This window comes from Dunckerocampus dactyliophorus, chromosome 21, assembly GCF_027744805.1.
Source record: "Dunckerocampus dactyliophorus isolate RoL2022-P2 chromosome 21, RoL_Ddac_1.1, whole genome shotgun sequence".
In the NCBI taxonomy this organism is placed as follows: domain Eukaryota; kingdom Metazoa; phylum Chordata; class Actinopteri; order Syngnathiformes; family Syngnathidae; genus Dunckerocampus; species Dunckerocampus dactyliophorus.
Window position 1 is genome coordinate 15,675,243 of NC_072839.1, and position 16,473 is coordinate 15,691,715.

At 44.8% G+C, this 16,473-nt stretch overlaps 2 protein-coding genes and 1 long non-coding RNA gene across 9 annotated transcripts in view; 1 reads left to right on the forward strand and 2 right to left on the reverse strand.

Annotated features, from left to right (window-relative positions):
* The window catches only part of flt1 (fms related receptor tyrosine kinase 1), a 29,112-nt gene extending 24,084 nt beyond the window's left edge, over window positions 1-5,028 (forward strand). For 5 of the 7 annotated variants that reach the window (XM_054765101.1, XM_054765105.1, XM_054765104.1 and 2 more), the window contains 12 exons: window positions 13-126; window positions 251-339; window positions 1,190-1,253; window positions 1,388-1,461; window positions 2,580-2,702; window positions 2,771-2,882; window positions 2,948-3,047; window positions 3,138-3,243; window positions 3,322-3,404; window positions 3,863-3,935; window positions 4,008-4,096; window positions 4,164-5,028. In XM_054765101.1, coding sequence (XP_054621076.1) covers window positions 13-126; window positions 251-339; window positions 1,190-1,253; window positions 1,388-1,461; window positions 2,580-2,702; window positions 2,771-2,882; window positions 2,948-3,047; window positions 3,138-3,243; window positions 3,322-3,404; window positions 3,863-3,935; window positions 4,008-4,096; window positions 4,164-4,296 — 1,160 coding nt within the window. In that variant the 3' untranslated portion in view covers window positions 4,297-5,028. The remainder of the gene's footprint in view (window positions 1-12; window positions 127-250; window positions 340-1,189; window positions 1,254-1,387; window positions 1,462-2,579; window positions 2,703-2,770; window positions 2,883-2,947; window positions 3,048-3,137; window positions 3,244-3,321; window positions 3,405-3,862; window positions 3,936-4,007; window positions 4,097-4,163) is intronic. The other 2 variants (XM_054765102.1, XM_054765103.1) reach the window with 2 other exon arrangements.
* LOC129173860 (uncharacterized) lies at window positions 253-4,144 on the reverse strand. Its single transcript, XR_008567315.1, has 5 exons — window positions 3,995-4,144; window positions 3,893-3,930; window positions 3,147-3,273; window positions 2,556-3,040; window positions 253-1,463 (listed from the first exon to the last, which is right to left on the reverse strand). It is a non-coding gene; the product is annotated as an uncharacterized LOC129173860 (long non-coding RNA).
* On the reverse strand, window positions 4,855-15,879 carry pan3 (poly(A) specific ribonuclease subunit PAN3). Its single transcript, XM_054765111.1, has 19 exons — window positions 15,712-15,879; window positions 15,229-15,587; window positions 14,290-14,411; window positions 12,775-12,847; window positions 12,621-12,691; window positions 12,385-12,529; window positions 12,080-12,297; window positions 11,863-11,967; window positions 11,729-11,786; window positions 11,501-11,662; window positions 11,299-11,415; window positions 10,601-10,702; window positions 9,859-10,024; window positions 8,668-8,755; window positions 8,405-8,544; window positions 8,205-8,334; window positions 7,479-7,543; window positions 7,254-7,392; window positions 4,855-6,562 (listed from the first exon to the last, which is right to left on the reverse strand). The coding sequence occupies exons 1-19, from the start codon at window positions 15,729-15,731 to the stop codon at window positions 6,422-6,424; spliced, it is 2,421 nt and encodes an 806-aa protein (XP_054621086.1). The 5' UTR covers window positions 15,732-15,879; the 3' UTR covers window positions 4,855-6,421.
* Between the last annotated feature and the right edge of the window lie 594 nt (window positions 15,880-16,473).

Consider the following 16,473-nt stretch of genomic DNA (forward strand, 5'->3'; position numbering starts at 1 on the left):
TTTGTCCACCAGAGGGCGCCACAGTCAGCGAGCACAACGCCCTGATGACAGAGCTGAAAATTCTCAACTACATCGGACACCATCTCAATGTTGTCAACCTGCTGGGAGCCTGCACCGAGCCTGGAGGTCTGTCAACACTGCCTAAGCTATATGGACGCTACTTCCATGGACAGGCTTGGATACTGTCTATGTACTGGATATGGACAACACAGCTAACGAATGTGGCTGTGTGTGTGTGTGTGTGTTGTAGGCCCACTCATGGTCATCGTTGAGTTCTGTCGCTATGGAAACCTCTCGAGCTTCCTGAAGAGCAAGCGAGAGGTGTTTGTGCACAACAGGGTGAGCAAATGAGCGTCTGCACCGGAAAAAAAAGCTGCTATCAGGAACATTCACACGCATGGTTTTCACAACTTTAACAACATATAAACATTTCCAAATTATTTAGAAAGAAAAAAAGCACAAGTCACTTCTGCAATCTCGTTTTGAGGTTTAAAGACCTTATCTTGCCCACAGGCCCTCAAGTTTACTTCCCTAAAAAAATGTCACCAAAAGGTGCGGTGTAAAAATGACCATTTCTCTAAACAAACTAGGAAGTACGCCTCTTTGTGACAAGTTCATGTTGGTTCCCAGAGATTATAGAAATACTTCTTTACCCTTGAAATGATATGTTCATGGCTCAAGTCCTAACAAGTTCTTTCTTCCACAACCCCAACCCCAGTGTAGGAGCGTCAGTATTCATCCAACAGGGTGCAATAGCTCTTCTAGCCTGCAAGAATCCAGAGTCCAATACCTGTTTTTTATTTGACATGTCACCCAAGTCCTTTGGGTGTATTCCAACGATATGCAGTCAAGCACTCGGAGGTACTTTCGTTGTCAGCATTCCAAGACATCTTTCCGGAACATTGCAATTTACATTTCCACATACAGTGAAGTAAGGCGCTCGCTTCTCACGCTCTCAGTCCAACATTTAGAACATGTGGTATCTGCGCACAAGCGGAGTAATATATACCCTCACCAGCCGTTTATACTGTCCTAGTCTAAACCTTGTAGTGATGCGTCGTGTGATGCTTCCTCTCCAACATCCTCCTGAAGTTCTGCATTCCAGGCGTTAGTTTATCTATGGTCGATTCATGCATTCTTTACTAGAACAGGTTTCTATGTCATTATCTATCTATGCTTTTTTTCTCAGGGGGGACAAAGAAAGGGCAGAGAAAAAAGTTGTGATATGCAGACAGGCTCAGACTTGGATGACAGTAAGCCAGCACACGTGGCAGTCACATTCATTCTTTGTAACAAGAACAAATGATTGCAGCAGTATTTTATACAATAATTACAGGAGAAATATCTATTTTTTTTGCTTTTGACGACATATTGCCTTCCAACACAGCTTTGTTCCTGGAGGACCTCATCTCCTTCAGCTTCCAGGTGGCAAGAGGGATGGACTTCCTGGCCTTTCGAAAGGTCTGATAGTTGTGATAGAAAATGGACAAGGTGACACATGCTCATTAATGAAGGAGCAGAATTCATTTGGAAGATTACGCTTTTTAAAAGTGGCTTCAGGCTATGTACGCCTTTAAAACAATATATCAAAATGTACAAGACAGCAGCAACACAACCAATGTTGGAACAGCAGGACGGCGCAAACTGCTGAGCCAGCATTAAGTTGATTGGAATCAGCAAGGAATGCGCACGACTCGAACCGGGGGTGTCCAAAGTACAGCCCAAGATTTTTTTTTTTTTCTATTGGCCCGTGTCACATTTGAAAAATATCATTTAAGTAAAAAACAGAAAACTGTGCAGTCATTTTACAAGAATGAAGGCCAAATATTAAGAGAAAAGGTGGTATAATATTTATGATAAAAGAGTCATTTTATATTAGTCATGAAGTCGGTCAGGTTTCTTTCTTCATACTCGTTGGTAAAGGAGTGTGCAGCGCAAGCGAGGCATATCAGCGACACACAACACTGACAGTTCAAAACACTTCAAAGGTGTGACTTCATTGCCCTTATTGACGATGGGACATGCTCTTAAGTGTCCCCGTTATCTCTTGCTTCTGCATTTTGGGACCACCAGTCTCTGTCCCTGAAGGGGTGCAGAGGGTCCTGCACAATGCTGGAGCTCACCTGTGACTGTCCAATCCGCTTGCCAGACCATTTGGCCGTCTGATTGAGGGCGGACTTATTTTTTGCAGACATATTTCCATTATATTAAATATGTAAGAAAAAATATATTGAATAAAATTGAATAAAAACAGCTGTAATTTTGAGAATCAAGTAAAAATATTACGTGAGTCATATTGTAACGAGAAAAAAAGTTGCACGTTTATAAGAAATTTGTAATATTAGGAGGAAAAATAATCAGTTAAAAAAATGTTTTTTTAGTCGTATTATGAGAAACAAACGGAACAAAATAAAGTTTCACCTACAGCCGCAGCTGTGGATGCCAACATTTTTTGTCCTATTTGGACACCCTGGAGGTTATTTGTTTGTGTAAACCAGGCAGCCAGCACCTACAGGAGAGACTGGCTAAGTGAAGCGACGTTAGAGCGCACACACCTGAGTGTTGTTTGTGGTCTGTAGTGTATTCATCGAGACCTGGCAGCCCGCAACGTCCTCCTGGCAGACAACCAAGTGGTGAAGATCTGCGACTTTGGACTGGCCAGAGACATCTACAAAGACCCCGACTACGTCCGCAAGGGAGACGTGAGCACACACACTGTCCAGAGCGTTGTTGTTGTTAACATAAATAATGTGCTGTGATTGGCTGACAGGCCCGCCTTCCTCTTAAGTGGATGTCTCCAGAGTCCATTTTTGACAAAGTGTTCACCACTCAAAGTGACGTCTGGTCCTTTGGTGTTCTCCTCTGGGAGATCTTCTCTTTGGGTAAGAGCTCTCGCTCTCAGGAGTCCTGGAAGCTTTGCGGGTGTAATACCACACGTGTCCACTAGGAGCGTCCCCGTACCCCGGTCTCCACATCGACGAGGAGTTCTGCCACAGACTGAAGGCAGGAACCAGGATGAGAGCGCCGGAGTACAGCACGGCTGACATGTGAGATGAAGTGAAGTGTGTTGATAGTTGCTGTTGTGTGTGACAAGCTGACGTGTGTGTGTGTGTGTGTGTGTGTGTGTGTGTGTCTAGTTACAGTACCATGCTGGCGTGCTGGGAGGCCGAGCCTAGCGAGCGACCCTCCTTCTCCCAGCTGGTGGAGACCCTGGGGGACCTGCTACAGTCCATGGGGCAGCAGGTCAGCCGCGTGGACCACCCCAAAGCTAGTCTTTGAAAAGTAGAAGAGATGATATGATAAAATATATCACTTTTGTAGGAGGGGAAGGACGACATTCCTCTGGGATCACTTGTGAAACCTGAAAACTCCTCAGAAAAACCCCTTGCTGTCACTAACTTCAGGTAAGAATAACTGACTGTTTATGTATTCATTCCAACAATATCTTTCATTGGAAAAATGTAGCACACAAAACAATCGTGGAAGTCTGTACCGGTACTGGGCTGCGGCCCGGTACTTGGGGACCCGTGTTCTAGAGTTTCTTAAAATTATCATTTTTTGAATGGCATTTGCAGCATTTATCATTATTGTTGTTATATATTAAGTGATTTTTAAAGTAAGTAAATAATATGAATCTAAAAAAATCACAAATTAAACATGCGGGGGCGGGCGGCTACAAATGTGTTACTTTTTTAATTAGTCACCATTTGTTTTTATTTATTTTCCCTACGGAGGCGACTTCCCCCCGTGACGCAGGCCAGATAAGCAGATGAAAATGGATTGATGCGTGGACTATTTTCATTGACTATGTTCAAATAGTCAATGAAAAAATGAAAACATGTTTGTACTTGACCTTGTGTAGTTACATGCGGGCCGTGGCCACACTGCACACCTTTGAGGTTCCTTTTGGGGGCGACGGTGGTCATGGATCTGAGGCAAGAAAACACAATTAGACACAGCAGCTAAAACCACAAATTGACTCACAAGTACTGACTTGTTGGCTTCAGGAGGAGCAGAGCGACAGCGGCATGGTGCTTCCATCAGAGGAGCTCAAGCATCTGACAGGGAACGACGAGAAGACCAAAAAACTCAGCAGGTAACAAATGATTTCTTATCACGCAAGTATCAAACATCAACATGTCTTGTCGTTTCCTCACCTTCAGTAAACGTCCAGACAAGGACAGACCACATCTCCACGGCAACGAGACGCCCATCCATCTATGCAACCGGGGTTCCGACGACGGGAGCTCCCTGCCTCCCGCCTACAGCGCTGCCTTCCTCTACCCCTCCCTCTAAGATCTTCGTCACTCTTTCGATCAGTACGTAGAATGTATTTACTCATCTGTCACAATTAGAGCTTCTTATTGTCGTATTGGTACCTCGTATTACAGATGCTGAACTTTGTCATCGGGAAGAGCTGTTCCTATTATAACGACATTATTATATGTTGGAAAAGGTTAAGGCACCGTGCGTGTGTGTGTGTGTGTGTGTGTAACAAGGGACTCATGTCACGTGACATACGTTATTATCAACTATTTTCAGAACATTCAGTAACTTTTTAATTTTATACTAATTGTAGGGCAAATTATGTAGAAAATGTACTTTTTGCAGCAAATCCTAGTAAATTCTCTGCAGAACAAAGTTGAGGTTTTTTTTGTTTAGTACTTTTTGGGGTGGAGGGGTTTTGCATATTTATGTGACTTGATCCCTTTTCATGCTGTATGATGACGGGGTGACTAGTCGTGGTTTATGTTCATGCTGTCATCTGTCAAATGTGCATGTTCTACATTCATGTACAAACTTGAGATATTTTTGTCAGTAAATGATGTGTAAGTTTATGAAGGTAAAAATGTATTAGTTTTGGTATTCTTTATTAAAATACTGCTGTACACACAAATATTGCAAAGTTTGAGACAATGAACACAAGAGGGGCAAGAAGGTACTAAGATGGTGTGTGGTTGATTACTGGAGTGTGTGTGTGTTAGCATGTGGCTGGTCAAGTAATGCTGTGTGTGGGGGGGCGAGGGGGGCAGTCATGTGTACATGGAATCTTGTGTTTTGGGGTGGGTGGGGGGTTTCTAAAGCACCACATTCACCAAAATGTGTTTTTGTTTGGCTAAAAAGAGAGAAAGTAGTACATGATTCCTGTCGTCCTTTAAAACACCAATCAGAAACAGCTCAGCCCAGACGCGGTTCTTGGTTTGAGCCTTGCACCTCAGCTTGTGATGTGACTTTGTGGTCCATTTTGAAGGCGGAGAAGAAACCGAGTGCAGCGTTTGGGCTCAAACATGTTTCATCTCCAAATGGAGCTTTAAAGGGAACCTTGACAGCACGACAACCCCCCAGCAAGAAGTCCTGCCCATGTTTTATCAAAACTGGACCACCAATGACGGCTGAACACATTCAATGATTTTTTGGGGGGAGGGGGGCTCTCACCAGCTTGTAGTTTCATCATCTTATTAAACTAAAAAAATGCTGCCTTGTTCTTTTCATCCCTGCTGGTATTGGTCCACAGAATAGAAAGGTAGTCACCCACTTCCCATCATGCACCTCTGCACAACAACTCCACAATGAGGAGAGGGGGGCAGAGAGAAGATAGCATAGGACATTCCACAAAGAGGCAGCTGTGGCTCAACCTCAACAGAAACCCCACACATGGGGGCTACAAGCAAGTGCTGCACAGCCAAACCCAAACCACCCATTCTTGAGCTAGCTCATGTCACTTTGGTGTCCATCATCCAAAAGCGGCGGGGAGGTGCAACCATGTACCACCCACAGCACAGCCCGTTAGTCCTCCCTCCCTCCCACACAGCATCCACTCCTGTCCCTGCTCCAGTTTTCAGCACCTCAGCCCCAGTGGTTTGTCCTTGGTGGGTGGGGGGGCAGTGCAGGAACGTTCTGTGTTGTCCAATAAAAATCCTCCAGCCCCCAATGCAGTCCATTGGAAAAAAAAAAAAAAGGATTTGATGTTGAGATAAGTGTATGACTCTCTGTACACTCTGTTGGCCATTCACGCTTGTTCATAAAAAAATAACCAAAATTAAAATCTTAGTGCATTCTCCTCACAAAGAGAACCCCCAGCGGTAGAAAGAAACAATAAAAGCAGGAAAAATAGTTCAGAAAACACAAAGTTTGCTTCTCCATTTGTTCCCCAAATCTAAAAATGTCATGAATGGCATCCAAGCGTCCGTCACCTTTTTTTTCCTTTTTGCTTTTTCCAGCTGCGTTTTTTTTTTTTTTTTTTTTTAGGAAAATAAAAAAAAAAAAAAAAAAAAAACATTTAGGGGAAAAAGCCTTCCTGGTGGACAGTGTATGTGACTGAGGTTCACGAAGCCCCGCTCTGCCTTCGCCATGCTGATGTCACCCCGAGCCCTGGCCGTCCGCCATAGTGCAATTGTGTGCTCCGGGCCTGAAGGGGGCGCTACAGGGAGCCTGAGGCGGCTGCCTGCAGCTCTTGGAAGGTGCTGTCAAAGCAGCGCTTCAGGTCCGAATAGGTCACCACCAGGACGCTCTTCTCGTCCCGCGACACCAGGCTTATCTTCTCGGGACCACCTGCGTCAAGCTTCCAAAAAAACAAAGAACATTAAAAGTCACAAAAATGTTGTTTATCACAGTTAATTGTTTCCAGACCCAACCGTGATAAGAGAATATTTTGTGACTTAAATATGCGCTCTATGCTCTCAGGCCTTCATTAGAGCCTTCTAGACATGAAGTAACGGCCCTAGAGTCCCTTCAAGCCAACATAGTAGGCATAAAAGGAGAAAATAAGACTGGTGCTCATGTCTGTTACGTGTTCTGTTGCTAGGGGAGCACAGCGAGTGGCAGACTGGAAGTGATGTTGGGGACTCAGAGTTGAGTTTTTGCTTGGCGTGGATTACGGCTGCCACAGTAGCCTGTGTTTTCATTCAGTTTTTTTTTTTTTTAATTACTGTGCCTGTTGTGAGATCCTCAATCAAAAGTGAATGTGGCCGTTCAAAAATAAATAATTAAAAAAAAAAAAAGGTATGAAAGCAGCTACTTGTTAAAAAAAAAATATAAGAAGCTACAATGGACCATTTTATAAAGTCATTTTCCCTGAAGCAAGCACCAACATTCACAAATGCTGTAATAATACAACATCAAAAAAAGATGGTTGAAATAAAAATCAAATGTTATGAATACTAATATTATTAATACCACTGACAATAATGATAGTCATCGTAGTAGGTCAGTGCTGCATATCATAAGAATGACATGTAATGCTCATCACTGACTTTGTTGAGGCAGGAGACGATGTGGCTGAGGTCGATCCAGGGCGTCCCGGCTTCCGTCACCTGATGAAAAAGATGGTCCCGGAAAAGCTTCAGCAGGTAGCGGTCGCCCGTTTCTGACCACGTGGGGTCCTTCTGAAACCTACAATCACACGGCTCAGTTCCGCTTCCTCTGCGACAGGACCGCAAATGAAGCTGGCATGCAAAAAAAAAAACAGATCTACTTACTCGGGTCTCTCGTTGATGGTGCCCAGTTTGGCCAACAGGCGGAAGAGGCGGCCATTTTGCACTTCCTGAAAAACAGGTTTCATCAGGCTTTATCTTGTAGTATACTTACTAGCACGGCACGCCTGTATTTACTTTTCAGCATCTGTCTGCTTTTAAAAGAGACCAATTTTATCCAAAAGGACACTGCGGGCCGCTGCAGCAAAGTGGAGACTGTGGAGTACAATACTATAGTTTGTTTGTATGGGTCATTCCTATCGGTGTAATGTATAACGTTACAATAACCAATCTGCTCAACCAGCCGGCCCATACGGTAGCTACTCCAATTCCAGCTGATACTATAAAGCAGGGGTCACCAACGTTTTTCCTTGTGAGAGCTACTTTTACAAAATGAAAATGGCCAAGAGCTACTCATTTTTGTAACATTTATTTTCAGAGCTTATTTTAAACCCAAACAAAGCGAATATGCTTGTTTTACTTGAACATGAACAAAATGCTGGTGTCCACAACTCACATGTTGTATTTCAGAATGCATTTCTTTCTACTGTTCTTTCATTATTAACTGAAAACCTGAATGCATCTCATGTGGTCGTGGGGGGCTACCTGGTGCCCGCGGGCACCACACTGGTGACCCCTGCTATAAATAGTACCCTGTTGCTGTGCGGAGTAGGTACCATGGATAACTGTTACCAAGGATAACAGCCTTGCTCCGGACACGCCACCACACACCTTGGCCAGGTCCTCCTCAATGACATCATTCCTCATCTGCGATGCGTCCAGTTGTGTGTAAAATCGAGCTCCGATCATCGGCATAATGTCGTTGACGCTGCGCAGGCGGGACTGTTCAGTCAGCAGATATCTGCAGCAAGGAGATGTACCACAATAAAAGACTTGCAGGGGTTCATCTTATGCCGCTTTCCTTTTCTTACAGTATGAGGTTCTTGAGGTCTGAAGAGTAGTTGATGGACACCAGCTCCATGGCCTTCTGCAGGTTCTCCCTCTGAATGCCAGCCAGCGAGTTACACGCCAGCGCCAGCACCACTTTGCCCAACGACACCAGGTCGGCTTGCTGTGCAACACAAAGTACGGACGAGCACCCATGAGGCCATTGTGTACAGTGTGTGGAGTGTGGAGTGCGTGTGTGTAGATGCATGGATAGGAGCGTAGACGTCGGTGATGTTGTGGAGACTACCTGGTATTGTGGCATCAGGGCAAGGTGGTTGGTCTGACTGTTGTCAAACGTTAAGACGTCAAACACACCAACACAGTTCACCCGTAACCTGCACACAAACACACATTAGTATTCATGCTCCACTTGCAAACGAGTGTCTGCTTATACAAAAAAGGAAGCTGAAAAGCAAAAGAACTTCCACTTTGTATGTGGTACAGTAACACATTGAATAATTTCTGGAGTACCTGCGTGTACTAATACGAAGTGCATATCTCATCAACGCACCTAGCAGTAACTTAGCACTACGTAGCTAGTTACTGAAGAGCCAAGCATGTACGACTAAGCAATGCAGTGATAGTTTAGTGCATATATACACTATCGTAGTTTATTAGTGCATGCGTACTACATGGCAACTACTACTGTGTTGTTTAGCAGTGCATTCTAACTACGTAACTCCATAATACTAGTAAAGACAGTAGTAGTTCAGCAGTGCGTACATACTACTAAATGACTATGTAGTGCTCAGTGTACACTTAGTATAATCTAATGTAGTATACACTTGATGGCACGCTTTGCACCCTACCTCGTGTACACTTGTTGGTATGCATTACATGGTACACAAAACCTGGTGTACACTTGGTGCGATGCGCTACATCAGGGGTCTCAAACTCACGGCCCGCAGGCCATTTGTGGCCCACCAAATCGTACCTTGCGGCCCGCTACTGGACATCAAAGAGTAGTGTAACTGCAGCCCACAACATCCAGGCAAGCTCAGTGTTACTTACACACTTACAGGGGCAAGTAAACACCAACACTGACCTAACAGTGGTGTTATCACATGGATGTATTGGGAATTGTGTCGTATCGTGAGGTACCCTGAGATTCCCAGCCCTACTCCCAATATGTGATGCGGCCCAGCCACACCCAGACTCTACCTCCACTGGCCCCCAGTCAAATTGAGTTTGAGACCCCTGCTCTACATAGTGCACACCACCTAGGGTACACTTGGCACTACATTGTATGTAGTCCACCCCTGGTAGTACACACACACTACTAAATGACATAGAACGTACCACTCAGTGCACACTACTAAACTGTGTAGTTAATATGTACGTATGTAGTATACTAAACTACTACTGTATGAAGATAGAAGTATGCACACTACTAAACTAAGTGCTGACTCGGCTAATCGTTGACAGTGTTTATGCACACCTGGTCTTTCCGGTGATGAGAATCTTGCTGGGATCCATGACACGACAGGCCAGGCCCGCTGTGTGGATGGTGCGCAGGGCGGAGCTGAGCTGGACTATGTAGGCCCAGATCAGGGACTCGGGGAGCAGGCCGGCGTGTTGCCGCGGTGGCGGTGGCTCATGTTGTCCTGCACGCGCGCGCGCGCACACACACACACGCACGCACGCACGCACGCACGCACGCACGCACATTTTCTCAAATTGTTATCACAGAAACGCAGCTGGAAAGGTTACACTCAAACTGACATCAACTTCCTTATCTTGTCTCAGAGACATTTTCAGTCACTCCAATGTTAGCCTTCCTACATGACAACTTTTTTGTGTAATTTCAAAGTATTTTCTGCACACCAGACCCAAGCCTGTACAGCACCTGCCTTAAGATCAGTTTCAGCCACAGTTTCCCCCACGGCCCATGTCTCTCGCGCTCAAGTCAACAGTCAAATTTGGGTGCCTCACTGACAAAACATTTTGTTTTTAATCCCCAAAAAACATCCCTGCCTTTGTGTCATAGCCTGCTGCCTTTCCACTCATGTTAGCCATGCCTTAATTGGATTTAAGCGCCAGCAGCCAAACAGACCTAAGCTAGTGACCTAATTAGCACATATTAGAAAGTCACAAAAACAAAGTGCATCAGGCGCAAAAAAAAAAAAAAAAAAAAAAAGCGCTGCAGGAGGGTTGCTCTGTGTACAGGAAGAGCCGCTCACCCCACTTCCTCTTGGTGAAATACGAGTCAGCTGCTGGGTCGTTGAAGTGACGGCTGAACATGGTCTCTGCACCCGCGTGGAAGTCGTAGGAGAACACCAATGCTGGAGGCAAAAATGAGGGAAAAGTTGTGAAGAGTGTTCTTTGTAGATAATAAAAGATTCTTGTATTTCCATAAAGTTTAACAAATTAAAAAAGATACAACTGTAAATTTGTAGCTAATCTTCACATGTCAGAGCTTTATATGACACTCTCCCACTCAATAGGGAGTTATTTCCTCACACAGTAGCCAGGGGGCTCTATCGAATCAACTGCAGAGGGGAACAGGCATCAATTACAGGTTAGGTGTTTATTAGGGAGGAGGATTTTATTAGTACAAAGACATTTTCATAATTATAACATTACTACAAAAATGTCATTCAAAGACTGCTTGCGTGCTTCAGTAAGTGCTGCTGTTTTGGTTAGCAATGCAGGTCAAATGTTCATTAACAGTTAACTCAATAATGTTTGCGTGTTCGGGGAAAAGGTGGACTCTATTCAGAGAGATGTGCTTATTTGTTTCAAGTGGACGACTATTTGTGACACGGCGTCTCCACAGTGTCACTGCACAAAAAAAACATTGGCTTGTTTTACCAAAAATGTCCAACCCAGGATGGACAAGACAGGTATAAATGGACTGTGACTGTTTGCAAACACTCACAATGGTCTCCAAAGGCTTTTGTGGTGAAGACCTCCCTCAGCGTTACAGAGTTGGAGTGCTGGATCTTCTTCCACATGTCCACCAACATCATGCACTTGGTGTTGACAAGGCGAAAAGCTGGACACATTTAAACAACGTGAGCCAAACTTGCATGTAGGATGGTGTTTGTGTACATGCAGCAGCGTTAGCATTGCATTTATACCGTGTATCCTCCTCAGGCAGTACGGCAGGTCATCCTTGCTGTTGACCGCCTTGTAGCAGGACGTGATGTAGCTGAAGTTGCTGGTCTTCTGCATGCAGTTGGGCGGGGGGAGGGGCTCCAAAGGGAACAGGCTGTGGTAGCTGTCCACCTCAGAAGGGACGTCTGCAGAAGACAATTAACATCAATTATATTCATGGCAAATGTGTTTTTTCAGAACAGAATCTTTACCTGGGTTCTCTGAGTGGTCAATCTGGGCCATGGTTATCAGATGTCTGTTTATCAACTCCTGCAGGAAGACGGTAGACATGAGCACCACCGCGTTACAAAGTGGAATTTTTGAGCACAAAAACAAGGGGGTGTACCTGTCGGAGTTCATCGGCCATGAAGAAGGACGGGGCGTTGGCTTTGGGCTGCATGTAAGCCACATGGGGCGCGGTGGGGGGGTAGATATGGTAGGTAGGAAACACCTGTGGTGAAACCAGAAATGCTGAGCTTCCCATTTACTGAGAAGTGAAAACTGGAGGCGACACAAACAAAGTGGATGAAACTTAAATCTGACAAAAACAAGTGTGAACGTACCATCCCGGCCATGGGTGCAGGGGTGTTGTCCGTGTAGAAGTAGGTGGTCCCCCCGACTGTCTCCTTCTGGATGATGTGAGTGCCCTGGTCGGACGCCGTGGTGGGCACCATGTAGTTGACCGGGTTTGGGGTGTGGCTGCGCCGACGCGGGGCGGGCGAGGTATGGGGCGTGATTTTCGGCGAGTGAAGGGGGGATGATCCCGCCGATAAAGACATGCCTGAAATAAGCGACACAGCATCACGTTGCAGAAAGCTTCAAGGGTGTGGGCCAACTGCTACAAAAAGGTCTAAAAAGGAGACGGCACCCGGAGCGAGAGCGGCTGCTGTGGAGCTGCTGAGGCCTGGATGAGCGAAGAGAGGCGAGGGGAAGGCCTGGACTGAAGACTGGGCCATGGTGGCCATTCGTGGAGCTCCCTTAGGGATGAACTCACTTGCTGCCGGATTGGGAGCCTAAGTGAAGTCCGCCTCATGTATTAAAAAGTCACCTGAGGAGCATTTCAATCTCACACAATAGTAATGATGTTTAATGGTGTATATTCACCTTTCTCCTTTGGGAAATGCTGAGAGCACCAAAATCGCTGAACAGTGACGATGTCGGCGAGTTCACTGGATCTATGAAAAGACCACATGAGAAACAGTGTGGAAAAGCCGGGCGGGCGTGGGCCTGCAATTTGAATGATATATATATGCTTTACCATGAGCGCTGTGGCTGAAATTCTTGGCACCGTCGTTGAGGAGACTGGGAGAGCTGCTGCTGGTAGTTATTCGCTAAAGAGAGAGGGGTGTTGAAAATATTGAAAGGAAGCTCTCATGTGCATTTCTACCTGATTTTCCTCAAATAGTGGCCGTCACTCTCAAAGTTATACAGTGAAACCTGATTGTTTTCAACACCCCTCGGACTGGCTGACAACGGCTTAAGCCTACATCACGACCGGACTAACTATTTTTTGGCAGTGCGATTTTTGGCGGTCCCCGAATCGCGGGGTTTTTTTGTGTTCGTGGAGAACGTAGTTGTGGTGAACGTGAAGAAGTAAGATTTCGACACGCATGGAGGACATACAAAATATCTGAACATGCTTTGGCCACACTAATTACATATGAGGGGTGCATGTGTGGCGCGCAACACACATACGGAGCCTGCAAATGAAATGTAGAAAAAAAAAATTGACATTTTGCCCAAACCTGACACCTGCAAAATGCACGAAAGACACACGTTGGCCGTACAGACAACGCACAAAGACGTACCAGGTACGTAAGTTTGTCTTGTAGCCTGAAAAAAAAAGTAGGCGCCCGTACAGTTGTCTGACATACATCTCTAGCCGGTCTGCGACTAGAAAATCAACATGCCCCCCGTGTGTTTGACTTCCCCTTACCTCCGTGACCCTCGTGGGAATAAGCGGCACAGAAGATGAATGGATGGATGTTTCCCATATGTTCATTTATTTGTGGCAATTTTTCCAGCCACAATATATCGCCATGTGCATGTGTGTCTGTTTCTTGTCTCCTGCCTCCAAACAGAAAGGAATATATTTTTATATTTGTTCATTGTACTTTTCTTAAAAGTAATGTTAAAATTCAATCTTGTCTCGTCCTCATAGACCCACTCACGTGTATCGTCATGTCTCGTGAATTTAGTGTCTGGTGACACCCCTACTTTTTAAGTTTTTGCTCATTTAGTCTCCCACACCAATATTGTTCACTCCTTCCATGAATGACAATTACATGCAAGTGCGCCATTTAAATTAGAGAATAAAGTCATTATATACTTTAATATAGTTTTTATGCCTCATGTTTCACCTTTATTCTTCAAATGTTGTTGTATTTGTTTATAATCACATAATGGGACTGCCTGTGTAACTCAGACCTCAAACACAGCTGGTGTGCCAGAGACTTGGAGACTTTTTTTTTTTCAGCCAACTTGTGGAATTTAAGCAATTTATCTATCTCGCCCCCCCCACACTGCTGAGTGATAACCTGGAAGTTGACAACACGTCAACATAGACGGAACAATTTATTAAGAAATGACCCCGTGTCTCAGATTTTATGTCAACAAAAGCGATTGACCATGTATGTCGCCGTCGTTGACTTAATAACACAGTGGCCCAGGACTTGAGTTGGTTGACATGGACGGAATGGCGAATTTAGAGGGTTGCACAGTATTAACTATACCGTAGAAGGAAATATGACACAAATCTGACACGCTGTCATACCTGCATCATGGAGTATTTGGGCTCAGCAGGGCTTCCAAATCCATTCACCCCAATAAAGCTGCTGCTGAAGTAGGAGTTGGTAAGATTGGCATCGCTCAGCGTTGGACCCTCCATTCCTGGGACTGTAGATGACACAAATCAAGGTTGGGCATTTCTCTAACTAAATCGAACACAAGAAAAGTGAAAAATGACGCCGTAAAGCGTACACAAACCAAAGGAAGACATTCAAAAAGTTTGAATATTCGAGTTTGGTTTGTAACCAATCACAGGGCTCATTAGAAAGAATGTAAACAGTATCACAAGTGCACTTGCACAGCGGCGATGCTAAAGCATGCGGACACGGCGATATCCAACGGCACGGTGTCAACAACTTTTAAAGCACATTTGCTTGTTTAGTTTCAGTGAATAAAGTTGTGTAACCTTCCTGTTGTTGTTTGTATTCTTTGCAAAAAAACATTACCTCGTGTACGGCTAAGCTAGCTGTTGGCTAGCTTAGCATAAGAGCTACAATTCGCACAATCTATAGATTGTGATAGAAAATGAAGCTCATTTGTGTTACAATTGGTTAAACGGCTAAGTTGAGGGCTGGTTTATCTACGAGGAGCTGTCTATGTGCTACAAGGGCTAACGTTAGTGGTTCGTGCCTACTCACAGCTGTCATACTAACAGGCCTCCTCCGTGCGAGCTGCAACAGGCTATTTTCTTATTTTTCCAAACAACAACTTTGAAGTAGATCTTATCAAGATACAAGCATTAAAGTACAAAGACCAAAGCAGACGATGCTGAAATGCATATGACGAGTAACTCATGTAATTTGTTTGGCAGCGAAGAGGCCTCACTGAAGCCCCGAGCTAAATTTTAACAAAGCCCGCCTATGGTACACTTAAAGCCGGGGATGTCCCGTGTGAGACCCCGGTTGTGACGTAAAGTGTTACTCACTGGTTAAGAGCGACCCGTCCAGAGATGTCCCCGCAGGCCCCATGCTTTCACTCTTTTTGGGCACACCGGTCCCCCCGCCGCCCGGGCAGGAAGCCGCGGAGCCGCTGAGGGAATACCCCGCTGGCGTCCCGCCACCCCCGGACAGAGACAACGGGACGGGGCTCCCGCCGCCGTGCAGGGGCAGGCTAGCCATGGACGGATCCTCGTGCAGGAACTGACACTCGTCTCCATAGAAGCAGGTCTTGTCTTTCGCGTAGTAACGGCAAAACTTCACCTTGACATTGGGTATCCCGGCACCCCCGAGCGGAGCAGCTGAAGCTGGGAGTCCACTGTTCATGGCACCGCCGCCGCTGCCGTTGCTGCCGGAAGACACTCAAACATAGAGAGACGCATAGAGCTAGCCTGCTAGCTTGCTAGCCTACAAACAATTCCCCCTTGACGGAGCTAAATTGAGCTGACATTGAAATGGGCTGCAGTACTCACATCATAGCGCTGGGGTGCATTATTGCGTTTAGGACTAGATCATTGCACGCCTGCAACAGCGAGCTCCTGGGTCGCCATCCATGCAGCCGCTTTCTTTGCAAAGTAGCCTGTTGTTGTTTTTGCTTACTGCCAGGCTGCCCTCATGACGCGATGCATGCTGGGTAAAAACCTCTCAATGGGAATACCTGCTGTCAGTGTTATATACTGTACATTTACAGTATATCATACTATATTACACTATACTACATACCATTTACTATGGTACTATATACTGTTTTATGTTCTTTATAAATTATCTTACTTTTTAAAATGTGATTTTATATTATTTCGTTTCATTTAATTCTATTTTATTGTACTCTTATAGTCATACAGAATTATCATATATATCATGACATCATTTGATATATTATTGCATTGATTGATATTTGAATATTACACTACAGCATATGACACTACATTTTAATTCATTACATATTTTATTTGAATGAATTTTGTATAATTGTATTTCAATTTATTACAATATATCATACTGTATTATATTATACTGATTATTATTATTATAAAGTATACTGTTCGTATATTGTATTTGACTGCATTGTATTGTTGACATCTGGGTCAATTGGTCACTAGCTCTAATAAAATAGAATTAGCAATAGGTCTTTTAATGTGTGATGTGCATTGCCAAAATGGGAAGTGGCTAACTTTATTTATTAGGTCGTCAGGCGTGGCTTCTTCCCCTTCTTTGAAAAAAAATCTTCTGTC

Excerpts from the sequence above, each read along its gene's own strand:
- pan3 (XM_054765111.1), bottom strand. The coding sequence starts at position 15,731 with ATGCACCCCAGCGCTATGAT. Across the intron at positions 11,416-11,500 it reads CTGCCTGAGGAGGATACACG|CTTTTCGCCTTGTCAACACC; the intron begins GTATAAATGCAA and ends AAATGTGTCCAG. Across the intron at positions 6,563-7,253 it reads TCGTCTCCTGCCTCAACAAA|CTTGACGCAGGTGGTCCCGA; the intron begins GTCAGTGATGAG and ends TTTTTTTGGAAG.